General features: G+C 54.0%; 1 protein-coding gene across 2 annotated transcripts; it reads right to left on the reverse strand.

The window, feature by feature from the left end:
• Positions 1 to 412: 412 nt before the first annotated feature.
• MFGE8 (milk fat globule EGF and factor V/VIII domain containing) lies at positions 413 to 17,751 on the reverse strand. 2 transcript variants are annotated; one of them, XM_090028787.1, is made up of 10 exons: positions 17,652 to 17,751; positions 14,419 to 14,544; positions 13,053 to 13,178; positions 12,028 to 12,141; positions 10,982 to 11,163; positions 10,135 to 10,290; positions 8,689 to 8,833; positions 5,260 to 5,444; positions 3,433 to 3,588; positions 413 to 3,060 (listed from the first exon to the last, which is right to left on the reverse strand). In XM_090028787.1, the coding sequence occupies exons 1-10, from the start codon at positions 17,695 to 17,697 to the stop codon at positions 2,917 to 2,919; spliced, it is 1,380 nt and encodes a 459-aa protein (XP_089884913.1). In that variant the 5' UTR covers positions 17,698 to 17,751; the 3' UTR covers positions 413 to 2,916. The 2 variants fall into 2 exon arrangements, with proteins under 2 accessions (XP_089884913.1, XP_089884912.1); XM_090028786.1 differs by having other exon boundaries at positions 5,260 to 5,462.
• Between the last annotated feature and the right edge of the window lie 1,854 nt (positions 17,752 to 19,605).

Here is a 19,605-nt window from a genome sequence, read left to right on the forward strand (position 1 = left end):
TAGAGACACAAAAGGCAGCTGGGAGAGCAGAGAGGAAACCCAGGTCTTGGGGACTGATGTGCTCATCTTGAGCTGCAATCAGCACAGTAGGGCTGAGTGAATTGGGCAATTATTTGGCGACAGACTGCGGGGAGGGAGTGAGACCAGGATGTGAGCATGCAGCCCACTCTCACTGCATCCATAACCAGCCCTGGACTTTGGCACTGCCTCCCAGAGCAGAGGCAGGGCAGGCAGAGTGTGAGCTCTGCCAGGGAAGGACCAGAGGCCAGGTGACCCTGGCAGGGTGATGGGGTCACAGGAGCCCTCAAGGATGGGGGCTTCCTTCCCTAATCTTCATGGATCAGAAGCCTGTTCCATGTTCAGCCTGAGGGAGCACAAGAGCGAGCGACAGACAAATTGAGACAGGTGCCCGTGAGTTTCGGCTGGTTTTAATACTGTCAGAGATGTGCCTCCAGGGGGCACTGCCTTCCTGGGCAAGACTCCACTGCTTCCACACTAGTGACCCCCGCCTCCCCCCACCAAGTCCATCTCCCTCCCAAGCACACACAAGGCCCTGCTCCACATCACACCTTGTGCCAGACCAAGTCATGGAAAAAACAGCTCTGCAAGCTTTGCCTTTGGCCAGCTGGTTGTGCCCGCATGCTACCAATTCTGCTCTGCCAGTCCCCACTATGGCCAGCTAGCCATGTCACATGGTACCTCCTTTCTCAGCCCCATACCCATAGGAATCAATGGATCAGCATTGCCCTCCATGAGCATTCATGAGACAGGCCTCCAGAATCATGAGATTTAAAAAATGATGGTTGGGGTTCTGTTTGTTTGCCTTCTGCATTTGGAGCATGCAGGCGTTGCATTTTCAAGCTTTATTCTGCTAGCACTGGGGCTAGAAACTACCTTGCTGAGACTCACACCAGCACTTTGGCCCCAGAGCAGAGCCTGGAGAAAACTCTCCAAACAGCAGGACACATAGGAGAGGGGCATCACTACGGGCTAGGAGTTTGGACGGTTCCAGGCTAGAACGCAGAGGCCGTGAGGTTAAGAGGCTGTGATGGGCACCAACCCCATAAAGGACCATCTCTGCCAAGGGAGAAGGGGAGGTATAAAGACACTACTGTTCCTGAGGCCCCAGGACCATCACCATGGGACTGGCACCTGGGAAAGCAGGCAGAGCTCATATGCAAACCAAACAGCCCTGCCTGAACACTGGCTCGTAGCAAGTGAAGGCTGCTCTCTGCCCTGAGCAGATCCAATGCCCCAAGTGCAAGGAGGCTCTTATGGAAGGACAGTTTAGTCCAGCAGCACAATACATACCCCTTGCCCCAGTGTCACTCATCTCACACACAGCACATTTCCCCTGTGCTGAGGATAATACCATGGGCTTTACTGAATGCACAAGGTCTCAGAGCCCCTCAGCACACCCCAGTCAGCTCCATGTGCCAGCCCCTCCTTGCCAGGTGCTGCTGAAGAGACTTCAGGAAAGCTGGTGGGGAGCCTCAGCTCCTGTTCTGGAAGCCGTCTTGGGACTTGGTGTAGCAAAGCACCAGAAACCAAGTGCATTTGCTGGGTTGGCCCTTTGGCCTGGTGCAGCCTGGGGGCTACCAGCTTCACCAGGCCACTCCAGAACAAGGGCTGCAGGCAGCAGAAGGCAGGGTAGACTTGCACCTTATAAACCAACCAAAGTAAATAGACCCCGGGCTGCTTTGAGCGGCTGGGGAGGATTTTACCATACGGTGTCTGGCAGCCTGGCTGGCCTGGTTCTTCACAGGCCTTATACTAAACCTTACATACATGGGAAGCACAAAACAGGCAGGCAGACAGCACTTCCCCCACGTCTGACCCCTATGGAAGAGTCTGTCCTGAGGCATTACGAGCAGGTCCTAGGCATTGTTGGCTATACTCCCCACCCCACAAGCTTCTTCCCTAGCTTTGCACCGGCAGACGCTGCATAGCCAGCTGCCCTACCAGCCAGCACTAATCTCCCCTGGCTGACGCACCTTAAGGACAGGGGCAGGTTCTGCCAGACAAAGCTAGACACTGGGACTGAAAACAGGTCCTTGGCTTACAGCTGTCAGCTGCTCCCCCACACCAAGGCCCTGTCTTCTGACAGGAGCCATGCTCCCACCCCTTCTCATCACTCTCCTGGCACTATGTGGACATGACAAAACAAGCCTGTCAGTGCTGCTGCGTAAGGCAGCCTGCATGCAGTAGAGCAATCTGCACCAGCACTGAGTCTTCCCAGGAGCCCCTCTGGATTGCAATAGGAGCCAGGGAACAGGGAGCCCTCTCTACATCCTCCTGACACACTCAAGCATGGATATAGCACCGGGGGGTAAGACAGCTGGCTGCCCATGCTTCAGAGATGGAGGCAAGCAGTGACCGTATCTGCTCCGGTCACCTCTCCCCAAAGCGCACCTGAGCTCCTAGGCTGACTACATAGAAGGTGGCTGAGGAGCCTTCAGTGGAAGCAGAGCTAGGAGTTTTCAGGGTCCCAGGTTGCAGGGCCCTGGATGGAGAACAAGTGAAGCAACTTCTTAGGGCCGAGGACAAGAGCCGCCCCAGGGGAGTGGCCCCAAAGTGCAGTGCTGCAGGCCCAAGGTGGACTGGGGGGCCTCTGAGTGCTAGTGCAAGTACAGCAGCCCCGGCAAGGCAGGGCCATCGCATTCTCTAAAGCGAAGCGAGAGGGGCCCCGCGCCTTCCCTTGAGACTTCTAATGGCTTCAGCTAGAGCAGGACGACACCACATGCCCACCGCCACTGCCCTCCCCACCACAAGGGACGGGAAGCAAAGACATAGGCACAGGGCGGCATGGGCGAGACGTGGAGAGGGTGTGGTACAGCAGTAAGTGTGCAGGGCAAGGGCTGGGGGATCAGCCCAGTCCTTCCCCTCCACGCCACCCTCCCCTCCGGAGATGGGAGACTAATCATCGCAGCCCAGGAGCTCCACGCGCAGCGTGATGCGGTTGTGCCAGGCCACAGGCAGGATGCGCACAAAGCGGGTGTAGAAGGGCGTGTCGAACACATTCTTCTTGTGCAAGCTGTTGTCACTGTTCCCGTGGAAGATCTATGGAGGAGGAGAGAGCCACTGAAACGGGGAGCAGGTACTGCAGGGAAGGAGCTGCCATACACATGCCTTGGGGAGCTGCCTAAAGGCCTTACTGAGCATCAGCCTGCACCTCCCAGACCCCGGCAGGGAAGTCAGTGCAAGAGTCCCCTGCCCCCACTCATCACAGGAACAGGTGCTCTGTCCTCTGCTCCTCCCTGCTATTAGCCCCAGTTTCACCAGCAGCTCCTTGGCTAGCAAAACCCTCAGCCAGGAGCAATGTGACCCTGTCATCACCCCAGCTATGGGTTGCACCGCCTCAGCCCCCCAGTCCCATTGGCATGCTGGAACTAGTCTCCCACTGGCCTATGAAAGCCCCTTCCCTGCCCGCACCTTGGTGGTATTTGTCTGGCTGTCCTTGTAAAGAGTCCAGGACCGTCCATCATCGCTGTAGGCCACCTTGTAGGCTGCCACGTACTGAATGTGCCCAAAATCCCGTGCCCCTTGGGTGACAATGCCAGTGACCTTCTTCTGTGTCTGGAGGTCAATCTAGGAGACACACAAGGCAGAGATAAAGCAGACTCACCTCCTCTGAGTCTGCCCTGCTGCTCATGAGAGCCGATTGAGCCCACCAAAGGCTGGTGTGGGGCAGGGGGAAGGTTGCCTGAACCCCTCCTCACTGCTCTGCTGATGACCCCCCATCCTAACAAGCTTTAAGTAACGATATTGGCCAAAGACCCACAACTGCCCACAAGGATCCTCTCTGCCTGCGTGGCCAGACAATGGATCACGGGGAAACTCTGCCCCAAATCTGCTCCTGTGTGTAAAGGGCTAGAAAGGTCCCTGGAATTCACCCAGTGCCAGAGAACCAGCAGAGACGACCCCAGGTTGCCAGACAGGGCAGCCCCTAAAAGTGTGCCAGGGCATGGCCAGCAGCAGGAGCTGGCAGCTCAGGGCTGAGAGAGAGCAGGAACACTGTGCTGCCCAGGGCCATGGAGCAGGGCAGTCAGGAAGGACAGGAATGGACCAGCTGAGAAGCAGACCAAAAGCGGAGGAGGCAAAACCCTGCTTGAAGTCTCCTTTGCCTTCACCCAAGTTGAGCATGGCCTCCTCCTGCAAGACCAATCTCACCCTCTGCACCCAGCCTCTCCACATACACCTAGGGCTTTCATGCCCCTCTCCTAGTGTGTTCAGTCACTAGCAGGCTGAGCAGCCGTTCATTGAAAGCCTTTTCCCAGAGAAAGAGGTCAGAGATACTCAGACTTGGGTGAGGAACAGGGACACGATAGCACTACAGGGGACAGTGAAGAGGAGAAATGCCCAGGTCCCAAGGATAGGACTGTTGAGGACTGTTCAGTGCTCTAGAAGCTGTGCAGCCATGGCACCTGCCTTTCATCTCCCCTCCCCTCTCCCCCATGCCAGTCCCAGCTGCCGGAGCACCCCCAGAGGATCCTGACATGCAGCTGAGGTCTGCACTCTCATGGAGCAATAATCAACTTGGGGAGTGAGAAGAACCCAACCTGGTTCCTGTGTTCTGGGAGGGAGGCTTGGGCTGTGCCTGTGACACAACACCCTGGATGCATGTGCCCTTTCTGCAGGAGTGGTGAGCTGCTGCCCAGAGGGCTCCCTCCACTGACAGAAGAAAGGGATGGGAGCAGGGACCAGCTGGGAACCAGTGCTAAGTAGGAGGGTCAGGCCTATAGTAGAGGACAGGGGAAGGCCAGGACCAGTCGCCCACTCTGCTGATCAAGGAACGAGGATGCCAGAGTGTAATGGGGTGAGGACAGCTGAGGGTCTTCCGATGCCCATCCTTCCCACCTGTAGTCACAGACACAACTGGCTAGAGCCAGAAGTGCCTGTGAGCCTATGGCCAAGTCCCCTTTGCAATCCCAGAGGCACAGAGCTTGCACACCTATTCTGAAACAGCAAGGGTTCAGCGGCTGCCTGAATTCTGCCAGAACCCAAACTCCTTCCTCTGACCCAGTAACCCAGGAAACACACTGCCTCCAGCCCTCCAATGCAAATCCACAACCTCCCTCTGGGAGACAGGGAAGGACAACTAGCCCCATTTTAAAAGATGGAGAAACTAAGTGCCTTGACAAAGCCATAAAGGGAGACCAGATGAGAACTGGGATCTCCTCTGCTCCTGGCCACAGCAGCAGACCTCCATGCCCCTCTGTCCTCCCCCAAAAGAGGATCCCGTCAGATAATAGGACACACCTGCAGCCACTCAGACTGGTTATTGCTGAGAGCAGTCCAGGCATTGGTCTTGCCCGTCTTGTCCAGACGGGCGTAGTGGGGGTACCAGGTGAACGCATCGAGGCCCCATGTCTTGAAAGCACTGGAGGCCGTGATTTGCTGGTCAGAGATCAGGCGGGATTTCATGCCCAGTGGCTCCGAGCAACCTGCCATGTTGAAATACACTGTAACACAATGGTTTACAGACAGTGACATGGAAGAGGCCAGCAGCATCACCATCCAAATAAACACAGAGCAGACACCCAGATGCCTGAGAGTCATGAAAAGCAGAGACCCCCCAAATGCACCAAGCGGGGACCAAGGACCCAGAAAGCAGCAATCCCAAGGGCCTCCACTCAGCACAGCAGGAATATCCAAAGACCCAAGCATACAGAGCTAGAAGCCCCAAATCTCCATCTCCTTCAAGCAGGCAAGAGAGGCAGTTGGATTTGGCGAGTTAGCTGCAGTTTTGTCCCCCGATGTATTTGCTGAGGGCCATTCGCTGGCTGGCAGCACCCCCTGCTGCAGGAAGATGACCACTGCTGTTACTGCCCCTACACCAAGGGGCTGGAGCCCCGAGCCCAGTGCTCACTGCATGCCGGCTCACAAAGAGCTGCACCCTAGAATTAACAGGGAGCAACATCTCCGCCTGGAGGAAAGCCCCCTATGATTGGATGCCTGCTCCGCATGCCCACCTTTGGGGGCAGAGAAGCCTATCAGGGCTGAGGAAGGACACCCATAGAGCTCCTTCCCCTCCTCCTCAGGAGCCCAGTCTCACTGTGGGGGAGGAGGGGAAGGAGCAGAGTCCTGCAGCTGAAGACAGCTCTGCTCTCTCCCTGCCTCCTCTGGGTTTCATGGACAGCTCCTCCTCCTGTCCATGAAACTTGCCTAAGACAGGACCCCCCTGAAGCCCCCAAGGATGGAAGAGGGGCTGCTGAACACCCTGAGCTGCAGAGAGGAGGCAGGAAGCAAAAATGGAGGCAGAACTGATGGGAGCTTGAGGGGCCAGAATTCGGTTGGGGCGCAGGGATGGTGCTAGACATGCTCTCCTCAGCACTGCCCAGGTGCAGAGCCTGCTCTCAGGGCAGCAGCGTAAAGCAGGGTCACTCCCTTCTCTGCCCGGTAGTTTCCCAGCCTCTGCCATCTAACCACCTCCCGTGCATGGAAACACTAGCCTGGTGGCTGCTGGGAAGAGGAGGAAGATCCAGCAGGGGGCTGCTTCCCATCCCTTGGCCAGACGACACCCTGCAGCTGGGCAGCTGTAAGCAACCCTGAGATTCCCATCACCACCGGTGGATGTCACTGTGGCCCTAGATGCTTTCAAGGAAGAGATGGATGAAGGGAAGGGGAAGATGCAAAAGCAAAGCACAGCTGCTTTAGGCAGCATTAAACCTGGGTTCCTGTGCCCAAGACTTGCCAGTCGGTGCCACTCAGCACAGCTCACTCTCCCCAGAAGGCTCCAGGAAACCCCAGATGCTGAACCCTCAAGCTAATTCCAGCTCCCAGGGTTCCCAGAGATTTCCCCCACTCCTCCTTGCAGTGTTTCTGCTGGGTTTGCTCTTCCACCTCCCTCCTGCCTGCGCCTGCACCTGCGCCTGCGGGGGGGGAAAGAAACCTGGCAGGCTCCCAGCAGGGCTGAGCTATGGCATGCTCCAAGGCCTTGGTGTTACAATTTGATTGTGCAGCTGCTTGAAGCAGCTGGATGGATGCCCCTGCAAACAGAGGCTTCTCTATTGCCCCAAGTAATTGCAAGCATGAGCAGCGGCAGGAAACACTTATCACCTCCATGCCCCCTGCTCTGGTACCCCAGCCCAGATGCATCCATGCAAGGGCACCTGGTCTCCAAGCAACCTAATCCTTAGCCTCTGCAGAAGTCTGCAGTGCCAGCTGTGACACAGACGCATGAACCCCCTAACAATGGCACCAGCACCATCAGCTGATCGTACAGGCACGCAGGCAGTAGGGACTCACTACCAGCCCCCTCAGGCACCCTGGCTCCTGACAGCACTGCCCAGACAAGCACTCAGTGTTCAAGGTTTAAAGGAGAGAGTCAATTCTGTCCCCTCCCCCTCTCCCCCAGCAAAGCAATCCAGGGGGCTGCGATCTGGGCTCACTGCATCATGCACTGCCTAGCACACGGGTCAGGGTAGGAATGCAGAGCTGGCAGGGGAGAAGTCCAGCTGACTGAACCTCAGTTTAAGCTGTAATTCTAGGGGACTTTGATCCTTGAGCCTTTTGCAAACTCTGCAGCAGTGTTTCCAGCCAGCCGCGAAATGGAAACAGCATCTGGTTAACAGCACTCACAGGGGCGTGAAGAACTATTCTGAGTCTTAATTCTGATGGCCTGGGAAGGAGCAAGGGAAAAGGGGGTGCAATTACCCAAGACATGATCTGGCTGAAACAAAGGGATTAACAGCCTCCGGTCCTGTGGAAAGCCTCTGCAGATCTCTCACAGCCGAGTCTCCTGGTCTCAGTACGGGGGCCACCCCTCCAGCAGCACAAAGGGTGTGCCTCGTACAGATTTGCTGCACTGCTCCCTGCAGCCCAGCACCCTCCAGCAGCACACCTGGGCACTAGTGTTACGAGACAGTGCTCCCTACAGAGTCTCAACAGCCACCTCCTGCATCAGCTGGGTTTCACAGATTGCAGAGTCAGAAGAGACCCAACAGATCATTGTGTCTGACCCCCTGCATCTGGCAGGAAAGAGGACTGAGGTCAGATGACCCCAGCCAGGTGACTATCAAGCCTCCTCTTGAAGACCTCCAAGTTAGGTGATAGCACCACCTCTCTTGGAAGCCCATTCCAAATTCAGGCCACTCTTACTGTAAAAGTATTTTTCCTAATGTCTAACCTAAATCTACTCTCCACTAGCTTGCAACCATTATTCCTAGTTACTCCCTGGGGTGCTCTGGTAAATAGTGCATCTCCAATTCCATTTTGTCCTCCCTTGATAAACTTATAGATGGCTACAAGGTCTCCCCTCAGCTGTCTCTTGTGAAGGCTGAAGAGATCCAGATCTCTCAACCTCCCCTCGTAGGGTCTTTCACAGAGGTCACTAATCATGCAAGTGGCCCTCCTCTGAACCCTCTCCAGATTCCCTGTGTCCCTCTTGAAGTGCAGCGCCCAAAACTGGACATATTATTCCAACTGCGGCCTGACCAATGCCACATAGAGGGGGAGCATCACCTCCCTCGATCTGTTGGTCATGCATCTGCTAATACACCACACAGTGCAATTAGCCTTGTTACATTGCCGGCTCATGTTCATCTTGGAGTCAACTACTGCTTCACCATTGTTTCCTTCAGCATTGACCCAACCAAGAACTGGCCCAAAGTGTAGAAGCCCACTGTAGAGAGGGGAGCAAGTGCCCCAAGCTGCATGGCATCTATTTGGCCCAGGGCAGACATTTACCATTCATCTCACAGCCAACGAGTTCAAAGCGCAGCGTGCAAGCCCGGCGGCACTGCATGGGGTAGATGCGGATATACTGTGCCGTGATGGGAGTGTTGAACATATTGGTCTTCATGCTGTAGTTATCCACATTCCCAAGAAACACCTGCAGGAGCAAAGGCCACAAGAAAATGTGGGGGGGAGAGTGTTAGGCTGTGGGGAAGAATGCCATTCTGGGCTCTTTCTCCACTCTGCATCCTGGCCAGCCAGCAGATTTTGACCTTATGGGACACACAACAAAGCCACATAGCAAAACCCTTCCCTACTAGCCTGGGAGGAGGCTGTCCCAGGACAGCCAGCTCCAGCTGTTACAACAGCATGAGCCATGATGCCAAAAGTTACGAGACTGGCTTAAAATCCAGGAAACGCCTTTGTCCTAAATACCAAATGTCACGTTCTTTCCCTTTGTCTTGAGGCTTTACACCTTCAGGGCACACTGGCATTATATGTCCAGGCTTTTTTCTGAAAGTCACTTTACAGGAGTTATCTGACATTCTCTTATACTCACGGGATGTCAGAAACCCGGGCTTTGTGGGACCATCAGTTACTTAAGGGCTTAGGTAAAATCCTGAGGGCTGGCAACACTGCTATCGAGAGGCAGCTTCTGTCAGCTTACCAGCAAGTAAATATAGTATATATTTATAGTGATCTACTATCACACAGAAATGTATAATCCTAATAGTGCTGCACAGAACAGACCCACTTATGAACTCAGCCCCCACAGCAAACAGTTCACAGGCCAAACCTGAATCCTATAAATGCGGCTGCTGTGGAGGCTGAGCCTGACTGATCCGAAGGAGTCACCATTCCCTCCAGTGTCTGCATGTGGTTCCCTTTACCCATGCCCCATCTCCCCTCAGGTACTGTAGCAGGTCCCCCCATGTGACAGAGTACTGTTCCCAATCCATGACAATTAAACAAGAGATAGCAGATGCAGAGCACCAAACAACCATCAGCATTTGCTGAGTAAGTACCAGGTAGCTGGCCAGGTATTCGCAAGCACTGAACAAGAGCTCACAGGGAAGAGCAAATGAAAGGTGGAGTTTGTCACAAGCCACAGCCTTCCTGCCCTTTGGCCAACTGCAATGTTGTTTATGTGGGCAGGCGCAGGGTGTATGCACATGTGAGACCATTTGCCCTATTAGGAAATCACTGGCATTTATTGTCCCCGGTGTTTGGATGAGATTTCCACTGTCTGCCTTACTGCAACCACAGCTCTTCCTTCCAGACTTCCCCTCCTCTCTCTGAGGCCACACAGCAACCCCAGTGCTCTGCTTTCACTATGTGATCACCCTACATGCCAATACCCCCATATACGGACCCTCTGCCCTGCACAGACACAGCCCCACCCTCCCCATCTTTTCTTCCAACATCCAGCACCAATAGACCTGTTACCACAGCACCCACCTTTTCTCTGTCATGTTTCTCATCCTTGTAGAACATAAACTCACGCCCATCAAAACTGTAGGCCACTCGGAAGATGCGTGCATACTCTGCCTTGCCCGCCCGGCTAGCACCCTGGGTGATGATGCCAGTCAGCCTCATCTTCCTCAGCAGGTTGGCCTGTGGCAGGATGGGTGGAAGAGGGTGAGGAATACATGCCAATGTGCATTCTCTGTTTGCACCCTGAACTCCCTTGTCTCCTATAGGCTCAGCACCATATACACGACCTGTAACTCTGCTGGTGCCAGGCAAGACACTTAGGAACAGACTCAGCCTGAGATCCCCAACAGGAGAAGTCCTCCTAAGGATCTTCTGTCCATCTCCAGGCTCCTCCATTTCCACTGTGCTAGAACCCCTTATTGCTATGGCCCCACATCCCAGTTCTGGTCCCACCATTAAGGAGGAGGGATGCATCATTTTGCAAGGCAGTGCAAGATGTTTCCCCAGCTCCTCCTCCCATAAAATTAAGCCCCTGTATCCCAGCAGCAAGGGTTTATCCCCTAAAGGAACCCTATGCCTCAATCTTATCAATACCCCTACAGCACCCACTTCTCTTAGGTGCTGATTTTAGCATGGAAAACAGCACTGGGTTTGGTCATTTAACCCCTTCTTTGTTGACAGGGTTCAGACTTGTCCTCCCCTCACCCCATGAGAAACAGAAAGTACAGGAGGGATCTACAGCAGAAAAGAGCAACTTTCTGATAAGTCCACCATCTAGTCTCCAGCTGTGGCCAAGGCTTGATGCCCACTGCCCCATGAGCTCACAGCTTCCCCCAAGAATACACCATGGGGCTCTCCAGAAGGCAGGTACCTGAATCCAGGGATTTTTGTCATAGTTACTGGAGGTCCAGGCATTCACGATCCCTTGGTTGTTGAGCCGAGCAAGCTCAGGACCCCAGCGCTGCAGGCCAAGGAACCCGTAGTACACAGATGAGGCAGAGAGCTGAGCATCTGCAATGGCCCCTCCCTCCATGCCTAGCAGATTGGCACAGCCTGGAACAGGGGCAGGAACAAAGGACGAGAGATGACAGAGAGGAAGAGGAGGAGGTGGAGAAAGAGTGACAGAATGTGACTGGGAGTTGAAAGCAAGGAGTCATTCTCCTGCCTTGCACCACAGGAGTTTGTAGCTACCACACTCTTGGCCTTCCAGAGAGAGCAAATGCTCCTGGAACCAAAAGTAAAGACAGATCAATGCCAGGGTTTCCACTGGCCACTCATGACAGCGGGCCCATTTTTCAGAAAAATGGAAACATGGTTGGTTCCACCTATTTCCTGCCACAGCTGGCTCCTCCCTGGCCCCTTCCCAGGGCTTCACCCTCAGCATTTCTATCAACCAGGTCATACAGACCTACTTGGTCTGTACCAATCCTGAATGCAGGCAGAGGGGCAATATCTAGGTCTGTACGAGTGCTCTGTGGGGTATCTCACCACCAGCTCAAGTGTAGACAGACTGGCGAGGAATGCCCCTGCCTTTGAGGCTCCTCTCTCTACCGTCAGGCCACCAGGGCATCCCATCCTCACATACACACTTATAGCAACCTGAGGAGGTGAATTCTTACTCTGGGTTGTGTTGTGCTGTAGCCTCCAAAGCTCCCCGATCCCCACCCGAGCAAGGAGGCAGGAGAGCTGGTAGTCCTGCAGAGACACTGCACAGCTATCTCCCTGAGCCCAGTTCCACCACTAACCTCAGCATCAAGCAGCACACAGCAGACACCTGAGCTGCTGGACTCCAGAAATTATTGATGTCCTTTGAGCCAACCAAGGGGAGCTCCTTTGTGCTGCTGAGCCCTGAGAAGACCAACTGGGAGCCAGGAGTGAGGGGTCCCCCACGTAATCTCATCACTGTCAAGGACTTACGGATCTGGCAGGTCCTTCCCAGGAAGGGAGAGGAACATTTGCAGGTATAGTCACCATCCAGATCAAGGCAGGTGCCTCCATTTCTGCACGGCTGTGAGGAGCACTCATTCTTGTCTAGGGGAGACAGGAAGGGAAAGACTGAGGGCGTAATGCCAAATCTTCAGTTCACACCCTGTACCACAGGAAGAAAGGGCACAGAGCCATCAGCACACAGCTGCTCTGTCAGGCTACTGAGGAGCTTTAATCCCAGGAGATGCTCTCAGCCCTTGCTGTGGCTGCCAGGATCTATGTAGCTGTAGCTGCTCCTGCTGGAAGCCCCTACTAGAGAAAGGTTGGATTCTGAGTATTGGTTCTTTCCCCCAGCCATGCAAAACTCTGGGAAATGATGCCACTCTAGGCTTCATATGATGCAGAAATTCCTTTGCAGGTCAGATAGATCCCCAAAGGCAAAATCCTGCCATTGATCAAGCCCAGTGATATGCAAGGGGGGGCTATGCAAATGCACTCACCTGTCAGCCTCACTCTCAGTACCTCACCATTTCTCCAGTTCTCTCAATGCACCCAGAGCCAGCCCTGCTAACCTCCCTCTGCCCCTGGATTCATTGGTATGGCCCAGGAACAGGACCGAGTGGGTGCGACAGCAGGACATATAGAATTGCGTGACCTCTGTGCCGCAGGAGCCAGAGCTACTCAGTCAGCTTGAAGGTATGCAAGGAGAATGAGTCACCACACAAGGCTGCCCAGCACATTTCCGCAGCTCTAGATGGGAAACATTTGATGCCTCGGCGCGAACAAAGCTTGCAAGGCCTCTTGCTGGGTAAGTCAGAGCCCCAGTGCTGCCCAGCAACACTTGGAAGGTAACGAAGCATGCACACAACAAACCCAACCCCTGAAGAACATGCAAACACCTGGTCTCTCACAGGGAGAACATCCTGATAACTTTGTGGCATCTGCAAAACCTCCACCGCCAGGGCTCCACCTCACCCAGAGCCAGCACCCTCCTCATAGAAGCAGCACCTACTCACTCTCTTGGCAGTGGGTGCCTTCAAACCCAGAGGGACACTTGCAGATGTATTCAGTGAAGACATCTCCCCTGTTGGGTGGGATCTGGCACACTCCGTTGTTGTGGCAGGGATTAGGATGGCAGGGGCCTGGAAGGAAGAGGAGACAAACAGCTGTCAAAAGGGAACTGGGAAAGCTCCAGAAGGTTTGGGGTTGGGTTCCTTTGCTGTGAATTCATGGCCCAAGGATATCTGCTACTACAGTGAGTTTTGTTCTGTCTTAGGCCCCCAAGGTGTGGACCTAATGTAACCTTGTAAAAAGCTTCCCCCTGGCCTGCATCTGGGTTTGAATCTGGGATTTTTAGCTCCACAGCACAGACTGATACCACTCCATCATCTGCTAGAAGTAGTAAGATGCCATCTTCTAGCAAAACAGCTGCTGGAGAAGGACATGAAGCATGCTTTGACAGTGTTTCTTAGTTCCCAGGTGAGAAGACCTTCACCCTACTGGCTGTCACAAGACAGTTTGATAGTCAGACCCATCCTGGAAGTGCAACAAGGAGGTGATAGATATGCTAGAAGGTCTGTGAGTTGTCAGAGTGATTAAAAATGATTATAAATGCTCCACCCAAGACAGCACACAAACACCATCAAACTCTCCCTATGCCTGAAGAAGGGTGTTTGTGCCCAAAAGCTTGTAAAGAACATTTTTTCCAACTATTTAGTTGGTCTAAAGAGATTTCAGATTTACCCAAAGAACCTTGTCTGCTTCTATTCAGTATCACCTCAATCAAGGTGTTGCTTCCTGGGTGACTTTAAAGACTGTCAAGGAATGCGGAAAGTGGACTGAAATGGTAATGTAATTTTAGGCAACAGAAAGGAACAGTATCTAGTTGTGGGCATCCTGGTGTTAGCTTATGAGTGTGTGAGTGGATGGCTCAAAAAAAGAATACCTGTATAAAAATGTACGCTTTCTGAAGAGCTTTGAATCTGTGGTACCCTAGCATATTTCCCTCTGTCACGTGGACTGACCACCCAACTGATAGAGAATAAAGGATATTTTCAGTCTCTATTTGGTTTTTCTTACTCATGGCAAACCAGCAGCCATGGGTTTACCTCATGTCCCTGGAGATAGCAACACACCCCAAGCAACTGAGACCTGCCAGAATTCAAGTGCCTGGGTAGGGCACCAATGAAAACATGGGCAAAAGTCATCAATCAGCAAGGCTGGAATTTGAGACCAACAGATAGAGGCAGTCTGCCAAATGCTAGTGCCCTCAAGGCATGTGAGGATCCATGCACTTTGCTGTGTTGTTATTGATACATCGTGTTATGCAGAGATCAGATCAGACTTCAGGAAGTGGAGTGTCTGTGCGCCTCGCAACTGTACCTTTCTCTGTGTCGTTACAGTCAATCCCAGTGAAACCATCCGGGCAGAGACAAAAGAACGGACCATCACTGACGTTGGTCAGGCAGGTGCCCCCGTTCTTACACTGGTTTACCTCACAGAAGTCACCTGTAAGCAAGAACACAACTCAGTACAAGCAAACGTGGCTGGTGAAACCCCATATGTACCTCACGTACTCCCAGCTACAGACCAAGGTCTTTAAATGAAATCTGACTTGGAGGAAAATGCAATTGCAGGACTCCTGCATTTACAGTCTTATCCACACTGCTTTGTTGTTTCCCAGCTCCCAGTCTCACAATGTCAGTGGCCCACCATTCACACCCCCTTGTTTCCATCAGCACCGAGGTTTATGCAAAGAAGCACATTTCTGTTGTCAGCACAGAAAGATGTACTGCTCTATTTAGTCTGTACACGGGGGCAGGAAGGTTCCAGGTTTCCAACTGTTATCAAATGTCTCAGCCTCTTCCAATGATGGCAGGGGAAGACTCATAGTGAGATATGCTGGAAGCAGGATGGTGGGACAGAACAGGCTGAGGGGAATCATCTGTGGTCAATACATCCTTCTCTGGGTGTTTGATTTCCAGGACAGTGAAAAGGAGGGTGCAGACAGCTCACTGTGCGTGCGTCTGGCTGTTACCACCACAGATCTGGGCATCAAACTGTCAGTTAATGGAGGGCACAAGCACACTACTGCACCCCCTGGATCTGTCCCAACACATCACCCCAAATCTTGCAGTATGACTGCTGTAGTCCCACATTTCCTAGGGGGTTTATCCCCTTCCATCCTGGGCTCAGCATAGCATGTCCATATCCTGCTGGGGGTCTATTCCTATCTCACAGAACTCAGCCTAATCATTCTTTGCTGCAAACCACTCCCTCTAGTTCTCTGGTTGCAGGGAGGCTGCGAAGGGACACTCAGAGTCAGTGCCACCCACCCCATGGGACAGAAAAAGAGCTCTTGTCCACCTTTCTCACCCTCCTGCCCACCAGTGAAAGCAGTGGGGCAGGTAGGTTAAGGAACCAAGCTTCTGGCTTTTCACTGGAGAAAGTTTGTATAACAAGATGAAAAATGGCCTCTCTGGAGGCATGAAGAATGGAAACGCAGAGCTGGGCAGACGAGGGGGCGAAGACAGCCACGCTCAGCATTAAGGCAGGACCAGATACATCCTCTAACAAGTGAACACCAGCAGGGGCAAGCTGCCCTGGTCTGTCTCAAGGAGAACACACACGAGACCTATATAGAAACTCCACAGGAAGGCCCATGACCACCAGGGCACCTGCCCCACAGACGTCAGAGTAGTGGTCTGCCTATGCACTGTCCCCCAGAGCACTGCTTCTTTGCAGAGGGCTCCACATGGCAGATCAGCCTTTGCAGTCTTAGCCCCAAAGCCTTGGAAGCAACAGCCCTGAAGATTGAAAGTCTCTGTCCCCACGCTATGCATGCTCCCCCCTATGCAATCCTGGTCACCAACACAGCCTCACCGCTGACCTGATGAGACACATCCCAGCCAACACTCCAAGCAAGACTGAGCTCTTCCATAACCATTCCCCTCCTAATTTCTGTCAACCCAAGGGATGCGTCTCAGAGTGGTTCTGTGCCAGACCAAAACCTACTAATTCAATTGATGTAGGGACTGCAGAGCAGCTGGCTGCTGAGAACAATTTCCAAGTCCCTCTCTGTTGCTCCAGCTTGGATTTGTTCAGGTTACCCCAAGGAGGAGAGTGAAAGGTGACCTCACCCATGGCCAAGTGTGGGGGAAGAACAGCTCCTGATATCAGGCGTGCTGGAGGGAAAGGCCGTGTCACATATCACCCATGGGGAAGCGTATGCCCTGGCACAGAGCTCCTCTCTGCCCCTGGCTCCTGCTGCAAGCCTGAGGGCAGACGAGATCCCACAAATATCCCCCACTACCTGTGTGCTGGGAGGGGGTAGACATTAATGAGCTGAGCACTCGCTGTCCCAAGCAGCTCTTACCAGCCTAAGCCTCAGCTCAAAGTTATTACTCATTAGTCTTTTAATAGCAGGGCTCCTCAGAACTAATCCCTCTTCATGACACTCTGCATCTGCAGGGTGCATGCTTATGAGAGACAGACCAAGCTGTGATAAACCCCTGTTAAGTGAAGTTTCAGAAAAGATGCTGCTGCTGCTCCCTTAGTGCAGGCAGAAGAAGCAGTAAAACTTGGGCACCAGATCAAGTTGCTGCCCAGCCTTGTTTTGCATGATCTCATCCTCCATCAATGCACTGCCATGAGCTCCAGCACTGGAGGAGGAGACACCGGTGTGGGTAGGGAGTAGAGATGCCTTTGCCCCACTACTCCTCCACAGGTTTCCCAAGCACTCAGCAGCTCCACATCAGGGCTTCTTCCAGCCAGCTGGCCACAGCCTTGCTGACAAGGCTGGTTCTGTGCATGGAGGGGAACTGGCTTCCTAAAGAGAAATAAGGGAGGCGAGCAAGTATACCCAGGATCTGCTGTGCCAGCGGCCTCCACACCCGCAGCCTCTGGTTTACATGGGAGCTGGGACACAGCTGGGGAAGAAACTTAGCAAAAGTGCCCCTAGCGTGTTCCTCTCCAGGCCACACGGTATAAATCCCCCCAACCTTCCCCTTCCATATGAGGAGGGTCTCTCACCGCAGCAGGTTCCCCGGGCAGCCCCTGTGCTGGCAGCAAGGCAGCTTCCAGGGTGCCATTCCGCCTCCCCAACTCCACGCGGCCAAGAGCACCCAGCCCCGCGAGAGCCAGGCCTCCGGCTCCCAACACGGAGGTGCCGCATCCACTTGTTTATGCCGCGGGACGGGAAGATGCAGCTCAGGCTCCGCGCCAGCCCCTCTCAGCCAGCTCAGGACACCGCGAGCAAAACACCACATTGGCGGCCCCGTGAGGGGGTCTCTCTCTGTCAGAGGCATGGAGCAGTAGGGCTGGAAGGGACCCTCCAGACGTCACCTCGCCCGGCATTTCTCAACCTCTGGGTCCAGGCCCAAAAGTGGGTCCCAAGAATATATGAAAGGGTCGGGAACACACTTGAAAAATGGATTCTCCTTTAGAGGGAAACGGCAGCGTTTCCCCCGCTCAGAGGCTGCTTGGGCCCCCCAGTCACCCCACAGCCCCACTCCCGGGGGAGCACTGGGTCCTGTACAAGGGAGGGTACGAGCCACCGAGCCCTGCCCAGCCACCCCTGCCGCCTGCCTCCCCCTTGCTGCGGGCACCGCACTCACCGCGAGCCGCTCCCAGCGCCGCCAGCACCAGCAGCGCCCGCTCCATCGCGTCCCGTCGGAGCTCCGCGCTCGCACTGCGGCTGCGCCGCCCCGAGCCGGCCCCGAGCCGGCCCCGCGCGCCCCGCCCCCGCCCCCGCCCGGCCAATGGCGCGGCGCGGCACGGCGGGGCGGGAGGGGGGGTGGGGACTTCTGGATGTGCCTTTTACCTCAGGGTCCCAGGATTGCTCTTTACAATGCCAGAGGGGGGAAGCGTGTGGGATTATCCAGACCAATGTTTAATTAATCATCTTTCTGTGCCACGGCTCACAGAAACAACACGTTGTGCTTGCCCTGTGCAGCAGCCCCAGCAAATGAAACCCGTCTCTGGAGCAGAGCTGGCATCACCCGAGGAGCGAAGGTTCAAAGACATTAGCCTTTGCCGTTAGGAGGGGCTGGATAATGAGTCCACATGAATAAATCTGTGTCTTGACAGAAATAACTGACCCACCCAACAGGGGATAACGCTTTCCTAGGGAGGGACAGAAATGTCCTGCTTGCCTTAACTTCTGCGACATGGAGCTGCCTTGCCCAGGCCCGTGCCAGGGGCACGTGGATGGAGTTACCGCCAGCCCTGTAGGAGACTTGCCTCGGAGCTAGTTGCTGTGTCAGTCACGTTGCCTCTGAGCCACTCGGGTGCATTAAGCTCTAGGTTGAAGCCCAGGGAGTCAGGCAGGGGCCAAGGTGGCCAAGAGGGATGGATGCAAACTTTTTTTTTTTTTAATAGATTTTGTGTTCCAAGTCAAATCAGTTCCAAGTCATATTGATTGAGCAGAACTCAGTCGTTCCAAAAACCATATCGATTGAGCAGGCAGAAATCAATCATTTTAAACACCATGCATCACACTACAACCGGCAAGCATCCGCCATCCCAGGCTCCCACCCTGGGACTTCAGATACTCCCAAATCCATTAGCAGGCATCCTATGTGCAGGCCCAAGCCTGCAGGTCTTGGGATTTGGATGCCCCCACTTGATCTTAGCCCGCAAGAGGCCGGGACACTTGATCTTAGCCAAAAGGCAGGCAAGTGGGAGGGATGCAAACAAGCAAAACAAAGCAAAGGGCAGCAGGGAACCACTTTAACTGCCTCCAAGCCAAATTGTGCCTCTCTTTATTAACTCTAGCAACCAATGATCCACATGGAGAAAGCCAGAAAGAGCTTGCATTGGCTGAGAGGTGCTGCAACAGGGGTGCTAATTGGTTAAATTGAATACATATGGGGTGGGACATCCTCCTGGGATTCTGTCCAGCCTCTGTGGCTTTGACTGCTGCCATGATTTCTTCTTTACCACTTTCAAGCTGCAGCAGCTCTCAAAAGTTCAGGCCTTTGTCCAGCAGAATATATGAAAGGCTCACGAACAAACTTTAAAAATGGATGAAGGGGGTTAGGTTGTAGCCATGTTGGTCTAAGGACATAGGCAGACAAGGTTTTTTGCGTGAATCTGATATCAAACTGGATGAACAACACAAAAATGGATGAACACATCTTAAAAATGGATTCTCCTTTAAAGGAGAAAAACAGGTGAAACCATGGCTTTTCCCTTGCAGGCTGGCAGAGTTCCAGCCTGAGAGGGGCTGCTTGGGGCCCCCCATGACCCACACACTGGGGGTCCGGGGGCAGGGGACTCTGGGTTGGGAGTAAGGGGCACTGGGTCAGGGCTGGCCATTGATGTTTACAAATGGGTCCTGGTACAAAAAAGGTTGAGAACCACCATGCATGCTGCGTGCCCCCAGAGGCTGGGGGGGGGCAAGGCAAACTCCCGCAGGCGGCCACAGTGCTGTAGATGGCGAGGGGGTGGGGGTGAGCGTCAACTAGTGGTCAGTGACCACCCACAGACACCGCCGGCAGTGTTGGCAGCGCCTTATTGCAGGGGGTGCATGTGCACCCATGCGCATCCCTACGCATTGCCAATGAGAAC

The sequence above is a fragment of the Crocodylus siamensis genome, chromosome 15 (genome assembly GCF_052110815.1).
Source record: "Crocodylus siamensis isolate JL-2025a chromosome 15, ASM5211081v1, whole genome shotgun sequence".
NCBI lineage: Eukaryota > Metazoa > Chordata > Crocodylia > Crocodylidae > Crocodylus > Crocodylus siamensis.